The sequence below is a fragment of the Podarcis bocagei genome (genome assembly GCF_964188305.1).
Source record: "Podarcis bocagei genome assembly, chromosome: 18".
NCBI lineage: Eukaryota > Metazoa > Chordata > Lepidosauria > Squamata > Lacertidae > Podarcis > Podarcis bocagei.
Window position 1 is genome coordinate 594,337 of NC_138144.1, and position 24,432 is coordinate 618,768.

Below are 24,432 nucleotides of genomic sequence, written 5' to 3' on the forward strand. Positions count from 1 at the left end.
GAAAGAAACTCAAGGCGCCAGTCCTCATGCTTAGGCTAATTCAAACAAGGAGCTGCCTCCAAGCCAGTGTTGCCTGCACTGGCTGGCAGTTTCAAAGATGAAGTTGAGCTTGCCGAGCGAATTCTCTAACCACTGAGCCACAGCCCCCCATAAGACGGCACACCTCTCCCATCCTTGAATGCGCTGGGGCTCGAGGGGTCTGAGCGAGGCCGAAGGGGCGGCTGCAAAGTCCCGGCGGCCTCATCCTGACTGTCTTTTCCCCTTTCCTTTTCCACAGAAGGAGCTGAGCCTGCCTCGCCGTGGGAAAACGTGAGTGGGGGGCTCTGCCCCGCGTTTCGGGTTCTGCGTCGCTCGGGCTTCTGCGGGCACCCAGATAGATGCCTCTGGAGGGCCCACAAGCTGGCCAGCCTGGCTCACTTTAGGGGTTTCCTGGTGCCAGAGTATTCCAATAATAATAATAATAATAATAATAATAATAATAATAATAATAATAATAATTTATTATACCCCACGATACGGTCTGGAGTCTGTATCGTGATATCGGTTTCATGATTTTTTGACCTGGTGATATATTTGCAAATCACGATATGTGTGTCTGTGTTTTCTGGAAAAAAATCGCAATGTGGGGGAAACTGTGACGCCCCAATAGCTCCATCCTTATACCAGACAGCGTGATATTTAGCTGGCGATACAGTGTGATGTTGAAAACCTACTCCAGCCTTATTCGGACATTGTTATATATTGCGAATATCTTGATATTTAGCTGGTGATATAGCGCGATGCCGAAAACAGGGCCATCCTTATTCAGACATCATGATATATTGATATATCGCAGTTTGGCTGGTGATACATCACAAAGTTGAAAACCAGATACTGCCCAGCCCTACAATCAATCAATCAATCAATGGGATATACAACCAGGAACAGTATCTAGGCCTCTTTTCAAGAGCATTAGAGGGGGCTGGACTAGATGACTCTGATGGGGCCTTTCGGCTCTGCCGTTCTATGATTGTTATACATTTTCCGGACACCCCACAATCATATTATAAAGCAGCTGTGTTCTGTGTTCCAAACCAAGCCCTGCTGGCAGTTGTTTTCATTTTGTTTTCCTATGCAATAAAAAAAAAAAAAATCGGCGCAAGCAAATTCCTGTTCCAAAAGTGTGACTCGCAGAGAAAAGTTCGGGGACCCTCGAGAATGTCCGAAGAGCCTTTCCCCGCCAATGGGTGCCTCGCCCTCGAGAGCCTGCGAACCGGTGCCCCTTTGCCGTCTCATGTGGCGGGGAGTTCCAGAGTTCAGCTCCCGGCGGCGGCGGCTTTTTAGGCGATAGTTTCTCCCAACCTGTTTCCGTGTCGGAATTGCTTTCGAGATTGGTTTTGGTGGTTTTCTCGCTGGTGCATTCCCCGCAGAGCCGGAGCGCTGGGGAACCCAGGAGAGCCTCCGCTGCTGCCAGCCCGTGTGCGCACTACAGAGCTAGACGAACCTCCGTACTGTACGAGTCTCTTGTCTCCGCCCACGGCCCCGCCGCGACCAAGTCACGGCCCTGCCTGGCACTGAAATTTGCGGGTGCCCGGCCCCTTGGTGGGGAATTTGGTGGGTGCTCGGGCACCCAGCGCCCCCGGGCGTTGGCACCTATGCGCCCGCCCCTCTTGAGAGCGGCGGCGCCCCGAGCCTTTTCCCTTGGAGAGGTCGGGTCCCCCCGCGGGGACGCGCGCCTTTCTCTAAAAACCTGGCGACCTGGCGCCTCGCTGCTTGCGCTTTTTTAATTCCTAGGGGGCGGCGGCGGCGCGCGCTCCCAGCACCCCCACCCCAGGGCTTTTCTGTTCCTCCCAGTCCCTCTTCTCCCTCCCTCCCTCCGAGGTGGGGGGGGGGAGGGAGGAGGGCCGGGTGGGCGGGCGAGCCAGCGAGCGCCGGGGGAAGCCGCGCCAGGCGAGCAGAGCGCGGCGGACGCGCCGTCGGGGCAGCGCGTTGCCACCGCCGTCGCCATGCAGGCGCGCCGTGCCAAGCTGAAGATCCCTTCGCTGACCTTGGTGGAGTGAGTTTGGGGGGGCTCCTGGGCGCCCCCGCTCGGGGAGAGGGTGGGGAAAGTGGGGGAGAGGTTCCAGCGCCGGCAGGCAGCGACCCGGGGGCGCTTGGAGAGGCGCGCACGGCGGAGCGCTCGCTTGGCACCGAAAGCTTGGCAGGGCTGTGGGGTTGGGGGTCTTTTTCTCTCTCGCGGCCCCTCTTTTCGCCTTCGGGGGATCCCTCTCCCCCCTCCCCTCTCCCCTCCTTCCATCCCGGGGTCTCCAATGACGCACGGCTCGGTTGCCAGGGAACCGGCTGCGGAGGGAGGGGGCGGCGGTGATTCCCCAAAAAGAGAGAATGAAAAAAGGGCTCTCCGTGGCTTCTCCCGCTCCAAAGCGCGCCTCCGCCTCGGGGAAGGGTCCCGCAGAGCTCATGCAGCCCACCCCGGGGCTGTGGCGCCCTCCGCAAACCTGCCAGGCGGGTCCCCGTCCGTCCCCCCCACCCCACCCCCGACTGGCGAGAGGGTTGCCCGGGCGGCGCCGCTAAGCTGCCTGGGAGGAGCTTCGCGGCTCCGCTTTCCCCTGATTCAATTTTATTCCGATTAAAAAACACGCACGCAGCAGATGCGTGGCTGGCGGGGCTGGGAGAACACCACCTGTTGAACCTCCGCCTGCCACGGGGAAGGAAAAGGCGTTTGGGGTAGGGGCGAGAGCGCCCGGGGGCCTGGCAGTCTGGGGTTCGAGTCCGCTTCCCCCTGAAAATCACTGCGTGGCCTCTCTGAGCCTGACCTACCTCTCAGGGTTGTTGTGCGAGAAGAGCCAGCCTCGCTATTTTTGAGCTCCAAAAAGCAGGGTATATATGTAGCAGCGCCCCAGCCCCCAAGCTTGGGATATGAAGAGGCCCTCTGGGCATGGGCAGAGTGCTCCCCGCCCCGGTCTCCCCAGATCTTACAAACCGGGGGGCCTTTCCAAGATCTTGTCACCTGCGAGGAGCTTCATCTTTCCCCCTCTCCACCTAATACCCCATTGCCCCCCAACCGGTGTCGCTTAGGGCTTCAACGGCACGGTGCCAAGGCAGCGCTACAGTTCCCTGCTTTGGGAATCGTAGCTCTGCGATGGGATATCCCTGGACGTGTAAGGAGCTGTCGTCTCTAGATGGGGGGTGAGTGGCAACTGGGTCCCTGTGATTCCCCCCAACTCATCTCCTGGCGGGTGGGGTTGCGCCTCTGACCCCTATTCACACCGCGGCCTCGTTCTCCTTGGCTCTCTTCCTTCTGCAGCCTCTCGCCCGGGAGCCAGAGTCCGACCCTCCTCAGCCCCCTGAGCCCCCTCAGCCCCCTGGCGTTGCACCCCTGGAGGTAAGAGACCCTAACCACGAGTGGGGAGATGTGTCTTTTCCGTGCAGTGGGAAGGGGGGGAAGGAATATTATGTGCTGTTATGGGGTGCACCGCCACCCACGTCCGTGTTGCGAGGCGGGTGCCGAGGAAGCGCTTCCCTGATTGCTCCGTCGCTCTTGACAAAAAACAAAAAAGGGCAGCGTGGTGTAGTGGTTAGAACCACGGTTCAATTCCCTGCACTCTCTCTCACACCACAAAGGCAGCCTGGGTTGTTTGTGCAGAGGAAACAGAGAGGGGGCAGGCCAAACACGTCGTCTTCTGCGCCGCTTCTGATTCCTAAAAAGAGAGCCTCCATGGACAGGACCAGTCTACCTGGTGGCAAAAAATAGGCAGTTCTTCCCCTGGTCTTGCTTGCAGGGGCCTTAGCTGCTTAGCCTCTGCAAGGACTGGGAGGGTGGGCTAAGATGTCCCCCCCCCTTTGGGCCCGATCCAGCAGGCTCTTGCGGTGTTCTCGTAAGCTAGCGGGAGAGGTTTGATGCGGCCCTCCGCTCCTGAAGGTAATGGGGTCCTTTCTATGCCCAGCTGTCCTTTGTCAACAACAAATTTTTGCTGTTCCCTCCAGATGTTTTGGGACTACAACTCCCATCATCCCTGACCACTGGTCCTCTTAGCTAGGGGTGGTGGGAGTTGTAGTCCCAAAACATCTGGGGAGTCAAGTTTGGGGATTCCTGTGCTATATGGTCATTTATGGACCTAATAGGTATCTCAAGAGGGACACAGGTGGTGCTGTGGGTTAAACCACAGAGCCTAGGACTTGCTGATCAGAAGGTCGGCGGTTCGAATCCCTGCGATGGGGTGAGCTCCTGTTGCTCAGTCCCTGCTCCTGCCAACCTAGCAGTTCAAAAGCACGTCAAAGTGCAAGTAGATAAATAGGTACCACTCCGGCGGGAAGGTAAACGGCGTTTCCGTGCGCTGCTCTGGTTCGCCAGAAGCGGCTTAGTCCTGCTGGCCACATACCCTGAAGCTGTACGCCGGCTCCCTCGGCCAATAAAGCGAGATGAGCGCCGCAACCCCAGAGTCGGCCACGACTGGACCTAATGGCCAGGGGTCCCCTTTACCTTTTAGGTATCTCAAGCCATTTGCACATGTTGCTGTGCAACCAGTCCATGCAAAATGTCGGCACCCTATATATAGAAAGGAGCAAACCAGGGATATTTTAGGGAGCAGACGGGGCCCATGACTTACATCAGAGGAGCCGACACAACGCAAAACACAGTTGCTGGATGTAGGTTTTATTTTATTTGTTTATTATCTTATATTCATGTACATCCAGGTTTTTCCCCCTTTAATTTTTCTGGGGGCCCCCAAGAGAGTGGGGCCCTAAGCTAGAGCTTGTTGAGCTTAGACGTGAATCCGGCACTGGCGTGAGTTGTAGCACAGCAGCACCCGGCGGTCCAAAGGTTCCCAAGGCCGAGGGAGGAGCGGTCGCCGTGGGGCAGGCAATCTCCCCGTCCCTCTCCGACTCCTTGGCCAAGGCCGCTACCTCCTCCGATGGCCTCGCAGGGCGGATTAATGAATAACGTGAGCGCCTGGTAATTTCTCCCTGTCTGAGAGAGAGAGAGGGAACGTAAGCGCTTGTGGTTTGATGGGCGCAGCGAAGAGGGAAGAGGCGCTGTAACAGCTGGCAGCCCTGGGCGGGCAAAAGGAAACATATTTGCTTGTTTTTATTTGAATATTTGTGTGTCTTATTTGAATATTTGTGTGTTTTATTTGAATATTTGCGTGTTTTATTTGAAAATTTGCGTGTTTTATTTGAATATTTGCGTGTCCATGGCTCAGTGGGCTAGGGCAGTTGCTTGGCATGTAGAAGGACCTCGGGTTCAGTCCTTGCTTGGCCCCCACCTGAAACCTAGAGAGCTGCTGCCAGCCAGTGTAGGAAGAATAGTCCGCTCCGTGGCCTGGCTCAGCTTCTGTTCAGTTCAGACAAAATATTAAAATACCGTGATACATCAAACATTAAAAGCTTCCCTCAACAGGGCTGCCTTCAGATGTCTTCTGAAAGTCTGGTAGTTGTTGTTCTCTTTGACATCTGGTGGGAGGGCGTTTCACAGGGCGGGTGCCACCACCGAGAAGGCCCTCTGCCTGCTTCCCTGTAACTTGGCTTCTCACAGTGAGAGAACCGCCAGAAGGCCCTCAGCGCTGGACCCCAGTGTCTGGGCAGAACGATGGGGGTGGAGATGTTCCTTCAGGTATATTGGGCCGTTTAGGGCTTTCAAGGTCAGCACCAACCCTTTGAATTGTGCTCGGAAACGTACTGGTAACTCTGGAGAGCTTTGAGACTTCCCCCTCCGCTCAGCGGGTGGCCTGGATTCGCACCCAGCTCCAAAAATTGGCTCTGCCTTTGTAAAATCAAAGCGGCCAGGCGGCCAGAGGCGTCCTTTCCCCCCCTCCCAGAACTCAGTCAATGCTGCTCTTTGGTTATGAAACGATTTCAGGAATCGATCCTTTCCCCTGCCTAACCCTCACGGCCGGCCAAATTGTGGCAGTGCTTTTTCCTCTTCCCTGGCCTTCATTTTTTCCCTCTTCTCCGGGCCTCATGAGGGACAGAAGCTTGAGCTTGGGGCAAAGGAGGAGACAAACCCCCCCCCCAGTTTTTGCATCAACTCAACATTAGGAAGAACTTTCTGTAAGAGCTTTTTGTCTGAAAAATGTTGGCCTTCTCCTTCCTTGGAGGTTTTTAAGCAGAGGTCGGATCGCCATCTCTCCTGGATGCTTTAGCTGAGCTTCCTGCATTGCAAAGGGGGTTGGGATGGATGACCACTGGGGTTCCCTCCCCAACCTGCCAATGTCTCCAAAGTCCCAACTTCCTGCTGCAAAGAGCACCAGCTCTTTGAACAAACAGCGATGGCGGTTTTGGAAAGAGTGTTTCACATCTGCAACCTTTATGCGCCGCACGGCAGGGGCAGGAAGGGGGGCTGGCATGCGCCGCAGGACTTCCTGCACACGAGGGAGGGAGGGATATATATGCGCCTACATGCGCAGCCCGGCTCTCTGCCATCCCCCCCCCCCGCGCGCAGGTCAGCTGGACAACCGTTGCCATGGAGAGACAGCCTTCAACCGCTGCTGGCTTGGCGGCAGAGTCGGCAGTCGCCTTGGCCCTCCGCCACCCGGCTTGCCTGGCGGCTGCTTCCCCCCACAGTTGTCATGTGCGGAGAGAGAGAACGAGAGAAGACAGGGAGAGAGAGGAGGCATTGTTGCATGGATGTGTGTCAGAGAGACCTGGGTTCAAACTCACAGGAATCTTTCCCCCTGCAACTCCAAGGCTTTAAGCCTCCTTTCCTTCCCTCCTTTCCTTCCTTCCTTTCCTTCCTTATCTTTTCTTCCTTCCCTCCTTCCCCTTCCTTCCTTCCCTTCCTTCCTTCCCTTTCTTTCTTCCCTTCCTTCCTTCCTTCCTTCTCTTTTTTTCTTTCTCTCTCTCTTTCTCTCTCCCACGTTTTTCTCATCACAGTAGCACTGGCTCATGTGTTCTGTAGTAACTCGCTTTGCTTCTTAAGGCCACAGCTCTCCCATCGCTGCAAAACTGCACCGTGGGCTCTGTAGTGATTTTACTTGGCTTTGGTTTCAAATGGGTTTTCCTATCACAGCGATGCTGGCGTCTTGGGCTCTATAGTCTTAGGCCCGCAGAGGTTTCCAAACTTTTCATGTCGCCGACACGCTTTTTTAGACATGCATCCTTTCACGACACAGTAATTCAATTTTGCTACAGCAAACCCAGAGGTTAAACTAACCCCCTTATAAGAGATACGGCTGCAGCGGTACCTATTTATCTACCTGCGCTTTGCCGTGCTTTTGAACTGCTAGGTTGGCAGGAGCTGGGACAGAGCAATGGGAGCTCACCCCGTCATCGCGGGGATTCGAACCGCCAACCTTCCAATCAGACTGGGTTTCCCCAGCCACTCTGGGCATCTTCCAACAAATTAAAACACAGCAAGACATCAAACATTAAAACCTTCCCTTCAAATGTCTTCTAAAAACCAGATACAGTGGTACTTCGGTTTAAGAACAGCCCTGTTTACAAACTATTTGGTTTACGAACTCCGGAAGTAGTGTCCTGGTTTGCAAACTTTACCTCGGTCTATGAACGGAATCTGAGCGGTGGCAGGGCACCGGCGGTGGGAGGCCTCATTAGGGAAAGTGCACCTCGGTTTAAGAATGGTTTCGCTTTAAGAACGAACTTCCGGAAGAGATTAAATTTGTACACCGAGGTGCCACTGTAGTTGTTTATTTCCTTTTTTTAAAATATATTTTTATTAGTTTTTTTTAACATATCATTTTCAACAGTAATGAAACATACTTTTACATCTTATTCAAATTTTTGACTTCCATCAATTCTGATTGAAAATTTTCCAATCTAATCTCTCAGTATGCATTTCTTATCTTCCCTATTACATTTCAAACTCATAACCAATATCTTTTTCTACTTTGTAACACTTCGTATATTCCTCCTTACAAAACTTCTTGTAGTCCTGCTAACGTAATTTGTTGATTACAGTCGCTCTTCAAATAATTCATATACGTACTTCTTCCAATCTTCTGTAAATCTCTGGTCACGCAGGTTTCGAATCCTTCCTGTCATTCTGTCCAATTCTGCATAGTTGTTTATTTCCTCGACATCTGCTGGGAGGGTGTTCCACAGGGCAGGTGCCACCACCGAGAAGGCCCTCTGCCCGGTTCCCTGTAACCTCACTTCTCACAGGGAGGGTTCAGAAGCACTGCTGCCTGCAAGCATTGAGGACAATGAAGAGCCATCATAGCTGGCAGCCATTGACAGCCAGGCTTTCTCCACGAGTTTGTGAAATCTTTGAAAGCCTTGCAGGTTGGCCGAAGCGCGTTGCATGCTTTCACTATGCGCATACATGAAGGAGGCCTTTCTCTGATCTCTGTCCTGATTCTCCCAACCTTGCACTTCAGGGATGTACTAGGAGAGAGGGAGGAATAAACCCTTTTTCTCTCCATGTCGTGCTGTGTTGTTGTTCTTTAGTTCTTTAGTCGTGTCCGACTCTTTGTGACCCCCTGGACCAGAGCACGCCAGGCACTCCTGCAGTTTGGTCAGACTCATGCTGGTAGCTTCAAGAACACTGTCCCACCATCTCATCCTCTGTCGTCCCCTTCTCCTTGCGCCCTCCATCTTTCCCAACATCAGGGTCTTTTCCAGGGAGTCTTCTCTTCTCATGAGGTGGCCAAAGTCTTGGAGCCTCAGCTTCAGGATCTGTCCTTCCAGTGAGCACTCAGGGCTGATTTCCTTCAGAATGGAGAGGTTGGATCTTCTTGCAGTCCATGGGACTCTCCAGAGTCTCCTCCAGCACCAGAATTCAAAAGCATCCATTCTTCGGCCATCAGCCTTCTTGATGGTCCAGCTCTCACTTCCGTACATCACTACTGGGAAAACCATGGCTTTAACTATACGGACCTTTGTTGGCAAGGTGATGTCTCTGCTTTTTAAGATGCTGTCTAGGTTTGCCATCGCCTTTCTCCCAAGAAGCAGGTGTCTTTTAATTTCGTGACTGCTGTCACCATCTGCAGTGATCATGGAGCCCCAGAAAGTAAAATCTCTCACTGCCTCCATTTCTTCCCCTTCTATTTGCCAGGAGGTGAGGGGACCAGTGGCCATGATCTTCGTTTTTTTGATGTTGAGCTTCAGACCATATTTTGCGCTCTCCTCTTTCACCCTCATTTAAATCCTCCTCACTTTCTGCCATCAGTGTTGTGTCATCTGCATATCTGAGGTTGCTGATATTTCTTCCGTCGTGCTATCCTTTTGCAAACCTCTCTCATGTAGCCTTTTCCTCGCCACCTCTCTAAACTGGGGGGGGGGAGAGACAACAACAAACAACCCCAAACGTTGCGCGTTTTCCAGGAGTCGCCGCATCCCGGGGATCGTTTCGGCGACCCATATCTGAACCGTTTCCAACCGATTCCCCGGCGCACGTGGGAAAGGAATTCGGGGGCGGGCGGGGGTTGGTGTGTGTCTCTCTCTTTGCTGCGCAAATCTCGGGAGGGGGCGCTGCGGAGCGCCCTGGGCTCGGAGGCCGGCGGCCCTCGGAAGGCGGTGACGGCGCCCCGCGGGAGGAGGAGGAGGAGAAGGACCCGTCGGTGGCCGGCGATGTCGGACCCCGGCACTTGGGGGGCTCCGCTGGGCGCCCTCAGCCAGCGCTCCAAGAGGTAACCGAGGCGGAGGCGCGCAGCCCAGGAGCCAACGGAACGCTTCCGGGCGCAATTACGCACCGAGCGGAGTTGCTTTTTGGAGAGGGAGGGAGGGGAAAGAAGCGCCTCGCCGGAGGGATGGGGTGGGGGAGGTGTTGCTTGCGGAGAGTTTGTTCTCATCCTCCCCGGGGGTGGTGTGCATTGCACAAACAGCCCCCCCACCCCACCCGCACGGGTGCTTTTTTGGGGACGTTCCCCGGCGCGCAAAGCTTGCAAAAGGGTTTAACAATCACATACCCAGAGGCGCCTCTGCTCTCTCGCCTGTGTGTGTGTGTGGCGGGGGCTTTTGTGCAGGAAGCCCCCCCCCCGAAATATTATCTTGTACCCTAATTTCTGGGCTGTGACTTTTTTAATTAATATATTATCCACCCAAAGTTCTTCGTCTCCTTTCTTTGTGTTTTTATCTCTTGCTGAGAAACAGGCTGGCTGCTTCTCTTTCTTCCTCTCCCCCCCCCCCCCGTTAATCTGTGTGCGCTTGTACAGATTAGGACATAATCCCCTCGGCCAGATTGTGAGGGAGGGGGGGCTGGTTTGGACCCGGAGCATCCGAGGTCACCGATCTCCTTTGCTGCTCCAACTTCCTTCCCCCTTCCCACCCCCCCAAAAAGGCAATGTGAGGTTTAAGGGGGAAATTCTCCCCCCAAACTCCCAGATTGTGCCCTAAAATGAACCCTGGATCATGGGGGGGGGGGAGGCGATTTTTCTCGGGTGAGAAGCAAGGCTGGTTCCTGACTCAAGCTCCAAGGATGTGGGGGGGGGGGGCAGAATTCCTGGAATGTGGTGGGAAAAGAGACGACTTTCAAGGATGACCCCTCTGCTGCTGGAGGGCAGGAATGAGGTCCAGTCGCTGGTTGAACTGGTTGGCCACTCAGGACAGGAAGCCTGACTGGATGGGACCCCCCCCTTGGGTCCTGATCCAGCAGCCAAGCTCTTCTCGGTTGCTTAGGATTCCTCAGTGGAGCCTCTTTGAGCAGAGGCAGTCTACCTTAGGACGGTGGAGACGCAAGGCTTTTTTTTTGCTTTCACATTCCGCTTGCTGGTTTCCCTTTGGGTGGCCACGGTGAGAACAGGATTTTGGGCCAGGCAAGCACGCCTCTGGGTATGATATTTAGATATTTAAAGCACCCACAGAGGAGAGGAGGGAAATCTGAAGATTCGGAAGAATCCTTGTTCTGTTTTGAAATCTAATTGTGTTAAACGTGTGCGGTTTGTTTTGTAAAACCAGTAAAAATCGTTTTGAAAAGAAGAAGAGGAAGAAGGAGGCTATTTGCACCGTGAACAGCTCCACTACGGGGTGAGATTTAGCGATGGGCATCAACTTGGGTGACTCTAAAAAGGAGATTATACAAATCCAGGGAGGATCTGTGGCTACTGGCCAATGGCTGTGTTGTCGCTGCTAAAGGCAGGAAATGCCTCTGAACGATGATGCGCTAAGGTCCAGGTTTCGGGCTTCCGTTTTGACGCATCTTAGCGGACACTGTGAGGACAGGAGTCGGGACTAGATGCCCTGATCAGCTCCTGTGGGATTCTCCTTACCTTCGCTTTGTGGAGAGGGAAGGGGTCACACTTGCCGCATGGAGCTACCAACCCTTTCGGACGTAGATCAGTGTTCGAAATTCGCCGGGCGCATTTTGCACCTGGCTGTCATTCCCTTGCAACTGAGTGAAGATGCCCGGGCGGCCTGAAATCTCTGCCATTTGGGGGGTCCTTGGATCTGGACCGTTTTCGCACCTCTCTGTCCTATAGAATTCCATCCCTTCTATTTTATCCGCGCCGTCGGAATGGATTTCAGGAACCGTATTGAAAAATAGCGACCCACAAATCCGGCCCACAAACGGCAAGGAGGCGTTCCGTTCTGGCAACCGGAACCCTGGTTTAAGGAGCCGTTTATCTGAGTTTCTAATGCTTTTAAGATACTCCCACCTTCATCAAGGTAATAGTAATAATAATAATAAGTTTATTATTTACACTCCACCCATCTGGCTGGGTTTCCCCAGCCACTCTGGGCGGTTCCCAACAGAATATTAAAAACGCGGTATAACATCGGTCATTAAAAAGCTTCCCTAAAGAGTGCTGCCTTCAGATGTCTTCTAAAAGTCATATAGTTCTTTATCTCCTTGACATCTGGTGGGAGGGTTTTCCACAGGGCGGGTGCCACCACCGAGAAGGCCCTCTGCCTGGTTCCCTGCAGCCTCACTTCTCGCAGGGAGGGAATCTCCAGAAGGCCTTCTGGAAATGGACCCCGGTGTCCGGGCTGAATGATGGGGGTAGAGATGCTCCTTCAGGTCTACTGGGCCGTTTAGGGCTTTAAAGGTCAGCACCAACCCTTTGACTTGTTCTCTTCCCATCTCTGCCATATAGAAAACTCGCTGCGTCCTAAAAATTTACTTTTGTCCCCCTTGGGGCTTTGGGGCTGCTGCTTCCACCTCTGAGTTCAGCCTCTGCCCCAAACATCTCCCCTCCAAAGTAAGCCCAGCGGCATTCTGTTGGGACTTACACCTGGGTCAAAGGTTCTAGGATCCGGGTCGTATTATTTTAAAATAAGTTAAACCAAAGGTTTTTGGGCCTGAGCCTCTGACGCATTGTCTGGCTCCGTTTTGCAGCGATTGGGAACTTCCTTTTTGGTTTTGAATCGGCGGCGGATCCTTTCACAAGCGAAGCGTCTCCACGCCACGAGCGGAAGAGGTGGTTGTTCATCTCTGCAGTCGGGCCTCTGCCCCTTAATTCGTTCTTTCTTTTGCACTCCCCTCTGTGAGAAATTTAAACTGCCAAACTCCCCTCCCCTCCATACACAACATACTTTTAAAGCACTCGGCTTCCAACGAAAAGAAAGTCCTGGGAACTTTAGTTTCAGGGTGCTGGGAACTGTAGCGGCGTGAGGGATAAACTACAATTCCCGGAGTTCTTTTTCTTGAAAGGCGCAGCTCAACGTTGGCTTTGAGATGTGAGGTTGGTTTTTGTTCTATAGGGAAGTGTTTGTTTTGGAAATCACCATTCTCGTTTTGAACAAGCGGAGCGGCACAACGCTTGTTTTTTTTATTCCTCTGTTGGGAAATTGAGGCTGTCCGTAAATGGAACCGAAAGGGAATAAATTGGCGATCGATTAATCGGCAAATCCCGCAGTTGGGAGCGAGGAGGGGGCTGCTCTCGGGGGCTGCTAGCTCTCGAAGCTCGGAGGCAGTGATCCTTTTTTGAACTGGGAAAGAGCCAAGTTCGAATCCCCCCACGGCCCTCGGAAGCCAACCGCTGCCTCTTCTCAGCCTGGCCTACCTGGCAGGACGGTTGTGCGGATTAAGAACGAGGAGGCGCAGAAGCAACACCCTTAATTTCCTCGGCCGATGAACGCGATCGAGGAGCAGGGCTTGGGGTGCGAGATAGCAAAGCCGTGCTTTGCGTTTGGAAACCTGGGTTCGGTACGCTGGCAACCCTTGAGAGCAGAAGCGCGGGGCGGCCTGTGTATTTGGCAACGGCAGGGCACCACTACTGCTTTTTCACCCGAAGCAACTGGGATCCGCTTGTGTGTGAGAGAGGCCAAGATCCGCAGAGGAAGAGCCTCCATTTCCTGTTTGCGCGGCTGACGAGAAAAGGCCCTGGCAGCTGCTGTGCTCTGTGCAACGGAGCCGATTTGGTCTTCCCTCTTTCCGCCTTCCTCCAAATGTCAGGAAGGGGCTGCGTGGCTCAGTGGTTAGAGCGCGTGTTTCTCTTTATAATAATAATATTTTTTTATTTGTATCCCGCCCTCCCCGGCCAAAGCCAGTCTCAGAGCGGCTAACAACAGGTAAAAATAGCACAGCAAATATAAAATCACACCGTCAAGTAATTAAAATCCATTCTAGAATCAATTCAGAATCAAATTAATGGCAACCATCGGGTTAGAGTTTATATAAATTAAAATAATATTTATTGTACATCAATTAACTTCAGTTTACATATAACATTTAGAATACAATACACACTACACACACTGCAACAAACTGGAAACCCAGCCAGATGGGCAAGGTATAAATAATAAATTATTATTATTATTACTATTATTATTATTCAACATAGTTACACCACAAACTCCAACTTCCGGTTCTCCTCATTGTGTCGTTTAACATTTTGCTGACCTGTACACAATTTGTCGTCGTCTTCCTTTCCTGTTTATGACGAAGAAGATTTTATTGTATACTTTCTCTGTCTTTCAAGATTCATTCTAGGTCTGCCAGGAGATGGATACTATCGCACATAGTTTTTAATATATTCCTTAAATACTGCCCATTCTTTATTGACTGAACGTCGCTCATCTTCTCCCTGTCATCCTTGCGAGTTGTAAATATCCTGTCATTTTCGCCTTTCGACGGGAATGTTATCACCTTTCCAATTCTTTGCTATTAAAATTAAAAGGGGCCGGGGAGCGACCGCTTTCGGTGCAAAATGGGGCTTGGGTGCCAATTCTGGCAAGGGCTGGAACCTGCAGGGAGCCCCTGCGTCCCGTCGGTTTCCTGTGCACCCGACTTCCCCCTTCCCTTCTCCCCGCCGTCAGTTACATAACCGGACAACGGCCGGCTCTGCTTGCCCTGGGGTGCCTTCAGCCCCCTGTGATGTAACCGGGCATTGCACCAGAGACGGGCATTTTGCAGAAAGTTAGGGTGTCGGGGTTCTATTACGTTTGCTGTGGGTTAAACCCCAGAGCCTAGGACTTGCCGATCAGAAGGTCGGCGCTTCGAATCCCCACAATGACGGGGTGAGCTCCCGTTGCTCGGTCCCTGATCCTGCCAACCTAGCAGTTCGGAAACACGAAGTGCAAGTAGATAAATAGGTACCGCTCCAGCGGGAAGGTAAACGGCATTTCCGTGCGCTGCTCTGGTTCGCCAGAAGCAGCTTAGTCCTGCTGGCCACATGACCCGGAAGCTGTACGCCGGCTTCCTCGGCCAGTAAAGCGAGATGAGCGCCGCAACCCCAGAGTCGGCCACGACTGGACCTAATGGACCCTTTACCTTTTTACAGTGGTACCTCAGGTTAAGTACTTAATTTGTTCCGGAGGTCCGTACTTAACCTGAAACTATTCTTAACCTGAAGCACCATTTTAGCTAATGGGGCCTCCTGCTGCTGCCGCCGGAGCACGATTTCTGTTCTCATCCTGAAGCAAAGTTCTTACCCTGAAGCACTATTTCTGGGTTAGCGGAGTCTGTACCCTGAAGTGTATGTAACCCAAGGTACCACTGTAGTCCGTTTGACTTCCGAAATGTTCGGAAACCAAGGCACGGCTTCTGATTGGCGTAGGCTCCCCGGAAACGGTAGCCGACAGCCGTGTCAGATGTTCAGCTTCCAAAAAACGTTCAGAAACCGGAACCCGGTTTTTGGCGTTTGAGAACCAAGGCATTTGGGAACCAAGGTACCACTGTATATAAAAAAACCCCCACAGAATTATTTACAGGCAATGTAATTCTCAGCAGGGAGACATCAATTCTAATCTCAGTCGTAGCTCCAGGCTTCCACTGTTGGACTGTTGAAAGCTGCCGTCATGAATTGCTTTTCAACATTAGGTGTTAATTTTGATTTTTATATTTTTCGGGCAGGGTCTTTAGTCGGGGAGTGTATTTTTCCATGAGTTTGCAGACATTAGCACTGCCCATTGTTTTGATTATTTTCATTATCTCGGACACAGATGTTCTCGGGTGTGGAAGACCCCGGGACTTACAGGCATAGGGCGGTTCATACATTTAATTAATTGCCAGTTGCTTTAATTATTTTATGTGGCTTGGACACAGATGTGCTTGGATACATTGACAGCTCCAAATAAAACGCCCTTTTGAATAAGGATTAAAATGTTAACTTGTGATTTTATATTGGAAGTTTGCTGCGACTTACGGGCAATGGAATAGAGGTTTGAAATTTACAAATTCTGGCCGAAAGCTAGGAATCCAGGTAGACTGCCTGTGCAGCTGGAGGTTCCATTATTATTATTATTATTATTATTATTATTATTATTATTATTATATCTGTGAAGGGTGCTGACAGCTGCCTCTCTGGGGTCTCCCCCCTGAAATAACCCTTGGAATTAACCCTCGCACGTCTGTCTTTGCTTCCAGCTGCCGACGGAGCAACCGGAAAAGTTTGGTGGTGGGGACCCCATCGCCCACCCTCTCCCGCCCCCTCTCCCCGCTTTCGGTGACGACAGGTAAGCTGGGTGCAGAAAGCGGGGGCACCCTGGGGCTCCTCCTAGCCCACCCCCAAAATATTCTGTTTATTAATCCAATCCATCAGCAACATTCTCCCTGTCGCAGGGGCACCGAATTTAATTGCATTACGCTTCACACGTCATTTTTTAAAAAAATGAATCTTTCTTGATTGAAAATCAAAATGCAGCGGAAGTTTTAAACAAGAGAAAACGAAGCAAAAGAAGCACAATGCATCTCTCACAAAGAAAACTGGAGAAAAATGTTTAAGGGTGTGGAAGAGGACGTCCCAATTTTATGTATAAATCTGAAAAGTATAAATTAAAAAATGGCAGAAAAATAGATTCCTGAGAGCAGGCCTCTGCTTAAAACGCCCAGGAGCCTCTACCACCTTATGAGGAGTTTTAGAGCTGGAAGGGAACCCCCCTGGTCATCTATCCCAACCCCGAGCAAGCGCAGCTAAGGACGGTTTGTTTCCCCCCCTCTCTGCAGCCAGCAGCAGCAGCCCCCTCGACAGCCCCCGAAACTTCTCCTCCGGCACGTCGGCCAGCTTCCCCTTTGCCCGCAGGTAGGAGTCCCGCCCGCCAGGGGTGGCGTGGGCCGAAGCGAGTCTGCAGGGCGGCAGGCTGTGGAACAACTGAGTTTGGGAAAGAGGGAAACCCGGCTGGGGAGGGGGGAGCCTTTCCCCAGTCCCATCCGGAGCTTGAGCCTGGGGGTCTTTCAGCTGCTCTAACCACTGAACCATCCTTCCCCGAGCAGTGCCTTTGCGCGCGCGCTCTCTCGCTCTCTCTCTCCCTTTCCCCTTTCTGCCACTCTTTTCACGCGTTGGGAGATGCCAAACTTGGGGAGATTCCAAACTTTCCAGGCGTTGCCTTCATTGGTTCTTTCGCCAGGTTGGGATGGATGGCCTTTGGGGGTCCCTCGCAACTCGGCAAATCCCTTGTGCTAAATGCAAAGGCGTATCCCGAATTTGGGAAGGGAGGGTCTTGGAAGAAAGGTACCTTGCTTCCGTTTTGAAGTCTCACCTTTTGCCTCTTGGCCGCCTCCCTCTCTCTTTCTCTCTGTCTTCCTCTCCCCAAATTTCTCTTTTTCCGGACGCCGCGCCACCAATTCCTGGCCCAGCCATGCTCCTCGGACCGACAGGTGATTGGCTCTTCCAAAACCACTTTATTCGCCCTTTGGTTTCGTCGCCAGCCACTCCGGAAATGGAACTTTATAGATCCCGTGCCTCAAAGGTGGAAGGAGTTCCTATCATTTAATCATGGAGGAACGGCGGCTGGAGTTACTGGAGAGGATACTCTGGATTAGAGAAAAACTGAAAACAAGAGAACCCCTCTTGCGCTTTTTGCATAGAAGGGAAAACGAATTGATCTATTTCGGGATTTCCTAACCAAGTAGATCAGTTAGGTTGGAGTGGCTGGGGAAACCCAATCCGATGGGTGGGGTGCAAATCATAAAATTATTATTGTTGTTGCTGAGCGAATGTTTCTTTTATGTAACAGAAAGGCAGAAAACTCCTTTATTTTTCTCTGTTTGCTTCTTCTGCTTTTTTCGTTTTCCAGTTTTGTTCCCCCCCCCTTTCTTTTATTCGGATCGGTTTCTCTTCTCGCTGCACGAAAAAGATTTACTGAAACCACTCGCTCGACTGCTCTCCTTCTTCCCTTTCCAGGGCTGACGGCCGAAGGTGGTCTCTGGCCTCCTTGCCCTCCTCCGGCTATGGCACCAACACCCCCAGCTCCACCGTCTCGGTAAGTGGGTCTTTTCCTCCTGCGGCGGGGAGTTCCGCAGGTGTCAGCCCACAGCACTGCCAGGATCCGTGCGCCCATTTGCTTTTTGGGTGGGGTTAGACACGCAGCCGAGACCTAAAGCGGCGGAATTGGAAGGCACCCCTGTTTATTTATTTACTTTTCTAATTTCTATACCTCTTTATATTTTTAAGAAGAAACCTCAAAGCGGTTTACAGCGTATTAAATCAATAAAACACCCCTGAGGACAGAATAGGAAATAAAATAAATGTCAAAAAGTGGGAGTCTTTTCTCGCCGCTGCCAGGAATGTTATTTCACTTCGGGGGCCGCAAAGCTTTTGAGGGCCGGGGGCGAAAAACTTCAAAAAACGGGCGTGCAAATATTGACAGGCTCGTTTCACAGCCAGCCTGCTGTCTCGCTTCTCCATCCAGGCGAGCAATGGGGCATGAGCAGAGTGCGAGGAGGGTGTGGATCGGGGCCAGTGAGGGGTGTGGCCTGGACAGAGGGGGCGTGGCCTAGGGAAGGGGCGTGGCCTGGTTAGAGGATCCATTGGCCAGGTAGAAAGAGAGGGTCCTTAAATACTTAATTTAGACATAATGTTATTCCAAAATTTATCTTTTTCTCAGATCTCACTTATTCTCATGTTTCTTTCAACTAAATTGCTGGTGCCGTGTTGTTTTCAGTCCTGCATCCTTCTTAACACTCATACAATTTACAATGTTTTTGTAAATAGTCCTTAAACTTTTTCCAGTCCTCTTCTGTTTTTTCCTCTGCCCTCCGCGTTCTCAGTCTTTCCGCTCGCTCCTCCGTCCCGAGGACGGCCGTTCAGATTTTCCGTGTGGGTGCTGGGTGGCTGAGGACCCAAGGGTGCCCCTGATCTCATCGCCCGCCTCCTCTCCTGACGCCTGGCCTTCTCTTTCTTTCTCTCTCTCTCTCTCTCTCTCTCTAGTCCTCCTCTTCCTCCTCGCAGGAGCGCCTCCACCAACTCCCTTACCAGCCCACTCCCGACGAACTCCATTTCCTCTCCAAACATTTCCGCAGCACCGAGAGCGTGGCGGCCGAGGACGGGCGCCGATCGCCCTACTTCCGGCCCCGATCCCGGAGCCTCAGGTAGGAGACGCTTCCGAACCGCGGGCTCCAATTTTTGGGGGGCGGCCGGAATGGAGTGAGCGGTGTAAGGTTTGCAGCGTTGGATGCTAAGAACAGGCTTCCTCGACCTTCGGCCCTTTTGGCCTACAACTCCCATGATCCCTAGCTAGCAGGGCCAGCAGTCAGGGAGGATGGGAATTGTAGTCCAAAACATCTGGAGGGCCAAGGTTGAGAATATAAGAGATTAAAGACATGCGTGAATTAAGTGTAAAATAATGGAACCAGGAAGGGGAGGGAAGTCAATCAAGATTTATGCCTTAAATTTTTGAATGTGATTATTTGATTTTTTTTGGGGGGGTTATTATAAAATTAATAAATTGTGTGTGTGTGTGTATAGGAATGGAGTGAGCGGTGAAGGGCTAGAGTCTGAGCCCTTTGTTACTTTATCATCTTTTATCATCATCATCATCATCATCATCATCATCGCTGTTCTCTTCCTGAAATTATCCCAGATCTGTAGCTAAAAACGAGCGGCGGCTGCTTTTCCTCCTCCAGCTGCGTCCCTTTTCCTTTTGTGCCGTGTCTCCTTCCTTCCTTTGCTCCCGTCTACCAGCCGCTTCTCGCGAAGCCGTTCTGTGGCGAAAGCGCCAGCGGCGAAAACGATGGGAAGCAATTCGACCTGCGCGTTTTCCTACTAGTTTTGAGCTATGCTGAGTTATTAAGTTATTCTTAATTACCGTATTTTTTGCTCTATAAGCCTCACTTTTCCCCTCCTCAAAAGTAAGGGGAAATGTGTGTGCGCGTCTTATGGAGCGAATGCAGGCTGCGCAGCTATCCCAGAAGCCAGAACAGCAAGAGGGATTGCTGCTTTCGCTGCGCAGCAGTTCTGTTCTGGCTTCTGAGATTCAGAATATTTTTTTTTCTTGTTTTCCTCCTCCAAAAACTAGGTGCGTCTTATGGTCTGGTGCGTCTTATAGGGCGGAAAATACAGTATTTTATTACGGTGATTTTATTCATGACGTTCAGTTCTATGCGAGGGGGCGGGAAACCCGATTGCGATAAATTGCATTGAACTCATATGGAAAGGGGAATAAAAAAGGAATTTTGCGAAAGATAAGGCTGGAGAGTTTGCGCCCGAGATTTCTGGTGTGGTTGGGGGGTTTTTTGGGCCAATTTTTCAGCCCCCTTTCTCCACAGCCCCGGCCGGACGAGCGGGACGTTCGACAACGAGATCGTGATGATGAACCACGTCTATAAGGAGCGGTTTCCGAAGGTCAGTAAAAGCACCGTCCCATAATCCCGCGCGATTCGAACTCGGATCTCGGGTGGGAAAGTGGGGTAGGTCTCTCTTCCTGTCCCCCCTTCTGTTTCGGAGGGTGTCCCACGCACCTTGTCCTGTCCCCCCGCCCCACCCCAGGCCACGGCGCAGATGGAGGAGCGTCTGGCGGAGACGATTGCCAACTTATCGCCCAGCAACACTTTGCCGCTGGCCGACGGCGTCCTGGGCTTCATCCACCACCAGATCATCGAGCTGGCGCGCGACTGCCTCTCCAAGTCGCGGGGGGCCCTCGTCACCTCCCGCTACTTCGCCGAGCTGCAGGAGAAGCTGGAAAAGATGCTCCGAGACGTGAGTGGGACCCTCAGAGGTCATCCATCCCAACCCCAACCTCTCTCCTGCTTATTTCCCCAAAATTGATTTTCGAATTTGATTGTTATTCGTGTTTTTATTCTGCTTTTGTAATTAAGTGTTTTAAAATTTGTTGTGAGCCTGGTTTTTGAACCGAGAAGGGCGTGGTATAAATAAATTATTATTATTATTATTATTATTATTATTATTATTATTATTATTATTAAAACAAACCTAGAAGAGTTGGAAAGGACCCCCAAAATCTTGGGTTTCTACACTGCAAGCCGGCCCAAGATCTACTGACAGAGGGCGGCCTGCAAATTTATTATTATTAATATTATTAATAATAATAATAACGATCCAGTCATTGGAGGGGAAAGTTTGGGTAGAAACAGCATAAATGAATGAAACGAATAACTCGTCACGGAGCAGGACAAAGCGAGAGTTTGGCAAGGTTTATTGGGAAATCGACTCAGGGAAATTAAAAGCGGCGAGAGGTAAATGTGATTTTAAAAATGGCGGCTGCTGAGTCCCGGTTCTCCCTCTGGTCCTCCTCCAGGCCCAGGAGCGCTCCGAGAGCGAAGAGCTGCGCTTTGTGGAACAGCTGGTCCGGAAATTCCTCATCATCATCTCCCGTCCGGCTCGGCTCCTGGAGTGCCTGGTAAGGAGAGTCGCTCGAACCCGCGGCCGGCCGTTCATCGAAGGGCTCACGCTTTTTTCCCCCTCCTCCCTCCTCCTCGCTTCTCCCTTGCGTGTGGCGCGCATTTTGCATAGATGGGGGAGGTCGAAGGGGAAAAGCGCGTCGGGTTTTGTATTGTATTATGTTGTGCACTGCGGTTTGCTGTTGCTTGATCGATTGGAGTTTAGAAATTACTTATTGTAACTCTTGAGTGGATTTCTGTTTCATTTTGAAATGCTGGTATTTAATATTATTCTATGTTGCTTTAATGAATGTTGAATGTTATTTTATTTGCATATTGTATATTGTATTATGCATATTGCCTTATTTATATGATGTTAGCCGCTCTGAGCCTGGCTTTGGCTGGGGAGAGCGGGATACAAATAAAATTTATTATTATTATTATTATTATTGATGCGAAGGATTATGGGGAAATCACAGAGTCGGGTGGGAACCCAGCCCCCTACAATTCCGCCCAAGCAGGACTCGAACTCACAACCTTGAGATGAAGAGTATCAGACTCTCCTAACTGAGGGTGTATTTATGTGTATTGTAAACCGCCCTGTGAACCTTGGGTGAAGCGTGGTATAGAAATTATTACTACTATTATTATTATTATTCCTTTCTTTTTAAAATAACTTGTGTCTTTTAAAATAGAATATTTTTGCATGCTTATTTCCAGTTCCCCCCAAAACAAATACCCGTGATCTCGTGCAAAGTACATGCCCGTGTTTGGCGTGACATTATTTCAAATACTACAGAGCCCAAGAATAAAAATTATTAAGGCAGCGTGCAACACTATATGATATGTAGGAATTTAACAGAGCTAATAAAAGGAACACAACCCGATTTATGTGCCCTCAGACCCGTCGGGTTTGCAGGATCTCGACTCCATAGCTGCCAACATTTCCCTTTTTTTAAGGGAGACTCCCTTATTCCGAATAGGATTCCTTGCAAGAAAAGCGAAACGTTGACAGCTCTGCTTGACTCTCGGGTGTGCAAGGAATTGCAGCCGAAAATGCACCTTTAAACGGAAGCAAACCCTTCTTCCCCTCTTATAATAATAATAATAATAATAATAATAATAATAATAATTTATTATTTATACCCCACCCATCTGGCTGGGCTTCCCCAGCCACTCTGGGCGGCTTCCCAAAAAATATTGAAATATTGTAATACATCAAACATTAAAAGCTTCCCTAAAGAGGGCAGCCTTCAGATGTCTTCTAAAAGTCTGGTAGTTGTTGTTCTCTTTGACATCTGCTGGGAGAGCGATCCACAGGGTGAGAGCCACCACCGAGAAGGCCCTCTGCCTGGTTCCCTGTAATCTTTCCTCTTGCAATGAGGGAACCGCTAGAAGGCCCTTGGGAGATGGACCCCGGTGTCCGGGCTGGAGACGCTCCTTCAGGTATCATGGGCCAAGGCTATTTAGGGCTTTCAAGGTCAGCACCAACACTTTGAATTGTGCCTGGAAACGTCCTGGGAGCCAATGCAGATCTCTCAGGACCGGTGTTATGTGGTCTCCACTCCCAGTCACCAGTCTGGCTGCCACATTCTGGATTAGTTGTAGTTTCTGGGTCACCTTCAAAGGGAGCCCCATGGAGAGCGCATGGCAGTAGTCCAAGCGAGAGATAACCAGAGCAGGCACCACTCTGGCCACACAGTCTGCAGGCAGGGAGGGTCTCATCTTGCATCCTAGATGGAGCTGCCCTGGACACAGAACTGACCTGCGCCTCCATGGACAGCTGTGAGTCCAAAATGACCCCCAGGCTGCGCACCTGGTCCTTCAGGGGAACAGTGACCCCATTCAGGACCAGGGAGTCCCCCCCCCCCAGCTGCTCACGCACAACAGTCCTTCTGTCTTGTCAGGATTCAACCTCAATCCGTTAGCCGCCATCCATCCTCCAAGCGCCTCCAGGCACTCACACAGGACCTTCACCGCCTTCACTGGTTCTGATTTGAAAGAGAGGTAGAGCTGGGTATCATCTGCATATTGATGGACACCCAACCCAAACCCCCTTCCTCTCCCTTCCTCATTCCCTTCTTCCCTCTCCTCCTCTTTTGGCAGGAATTCGACCCGGAAGAGTTCTACCACCTCTTGGAAGCCGCCGAAGGACACGCCAAAGTTGGCCAGGGGATCAAGACCGATATTCCAAGATATATCATCAGCCAGCTGGGCTTGGCCAAAGACCCTCTGGAGGGTGAGGATTTGGGGCGGACGGGGACCCCGATTTTCAGATGGAAGGTGGGGGGTGAGGTGGGAACTTTCCAGGGCCGGATTTCGGTTTGATACGGCCCTCAGCTCCTGAAGGTAACGGGGCCCTTTCTATGTCCAGCTGTCCTTTGTCCACAACAAATTGCTGCTGTTTCTCGTGTTGAATAGATGCTATATCAGGCATAGGCAAATTCGGCCCTCCAGATGTTTTGGGACTACATCTCCCATCATCCCTGACCTCTGGTCCTGTTAGCTAGGGATGATGGGAGTTGTAGTCCCAAAACATCTGGAGAGCCAAGTTTGGCCATGCCTGCTAGATGGTCATTGATGGAACAAATAGGTATCTCAAGCCGTCGGCACATAGCAAAATATGTACCGTATTTTCTGCACTTGACCATAAGACGCACCTAGTTTTTAGAGGAGGAAAACAAGAAAAAATATATATTCTGAACACAACAGTGGATGTAGGTTTTTTGTGGTTCATGCTGTGGCCACAGACATGTGAGTTTGGGGTGGGATGCCTGTGGCGCTGTGGGTTAAATCACAGAGCCTTGGACTTGTCAATCAGAAGGTCGGCGGTTCGAATCCCCACGACAGGGTGAGCTCCCGTTGCTCGGTCCCTGCTCCTGCCCACCTAGCAGTTCGAAAGCACATCAAAGTGCAAGTAGATAGATAGGTACCACTCCGGCGGGAAGGTAAAGGGCATTTCCGTGCGCTGCTCTGGTTCGCCAGAAGCGGCTCAGTCCTGCTGGCCACATGACCCGGAAGCTGTACGCCGTCTCCCTCGGCCAGTAAAGCGAGATGAGGGCCGCAACCCCAGAGTCGGCCACGACTGGACCTAATGGTCAGGGGTCCCTTTACCTTTACCTTTAATGCAAAAATCCTGAGGATCCATGTGGATCCGTGCTTTGCAACCACGTTTTTGCGCCATTGCGGCCCCACGAAACAGTGGGTGTGTGGTTTTTTTGGTGCAGGCTGTAGCCGTGGACATGCTATGGGATCTGATGGTGAATTTGGGGTGACCCAGTGCAAAAATCCTGAGGATCCAGGGGCCTTTACCTCCTTCTCCCAGGCAGCCTCCTTTATGGCTAGCCTCCCTTATCTCCCTCCCAATCACTTCCTGATCAGTTGCTTCCTTTCCCTCTTCTTTGCCTTAGTATCTTCTCCTTAGCTGGAGCAGTTTTTCGCTCCTCCTTTTCTTCTTATTTCTCTCCTCATTCGTAAGGGGCGCTGGGGGTCATCCAGTCCAACCCACTGCCAAGGCCCAAGGCGGAACTCGAACCCGCCACCCTGCGATTGAGGATCCCATG

The 24,432-nt window shown here is 51.4% G+C and overlaps 1 protein-coding gene across 8 annotated transcripts in view; it reads left to right on the top strand.

The window, feature by feature from the left end:
• The window catches only part of MAST3 (microtubule associated serine/threonine kinase 3), a 51,726-nt gene that overhangs the window by 6,764 nt on the left and 20,530 nt on the right, over positions 1-24,432 (top strand). The window contains exons 2-12 of one of the 8 annotated variants that reach the window (XM_081177591.1): positions 278-309; positions 3,284-3,361; positions 15,680-15,768; positions 16,259-16,334; positions 16,889-16,909; positions 17,436-17,514; positions 18,462-18,622; positions 19,799-19,874; positions 20,019-20,228; positions 20,788-20,889; positions 22,976-23,108. In XM_081177591.1, coding sequence (XP_081033717.1) covers positions 278-309; positions 3,284-3,361; positions 15,680-15,768; positions 16,259-16,334; positions 16,889-16,909; positions 17,436-17,514; positions 18,462-18,622; positions 19,799-19,874; positions 20,019-20,228; positions 20,788-20,889; positions 22,976-23,108 — 1,057 coding nt within the window. Of the gene's footprint in view, positions 1-277; positions 310-1,924; positions 2,036-3,283; positions 3,362-9,435; positions 9,564-15,679; positions 15,769-16,258; positions 16,335-16,888; positions 16,910-17,435; positions 17,515-18,461; positions 18,623-19,798; positions 19,875-20,018; positions 20,229-20,787; positions 20,890-22,975; positions 23,109-24,432 lie in introns of those variants that run through there. The other 7 variants (XM_081177592.1, XM_081177593.1, XM_081177595.1 and 4 more) reach the window with 7 other exon arrangements.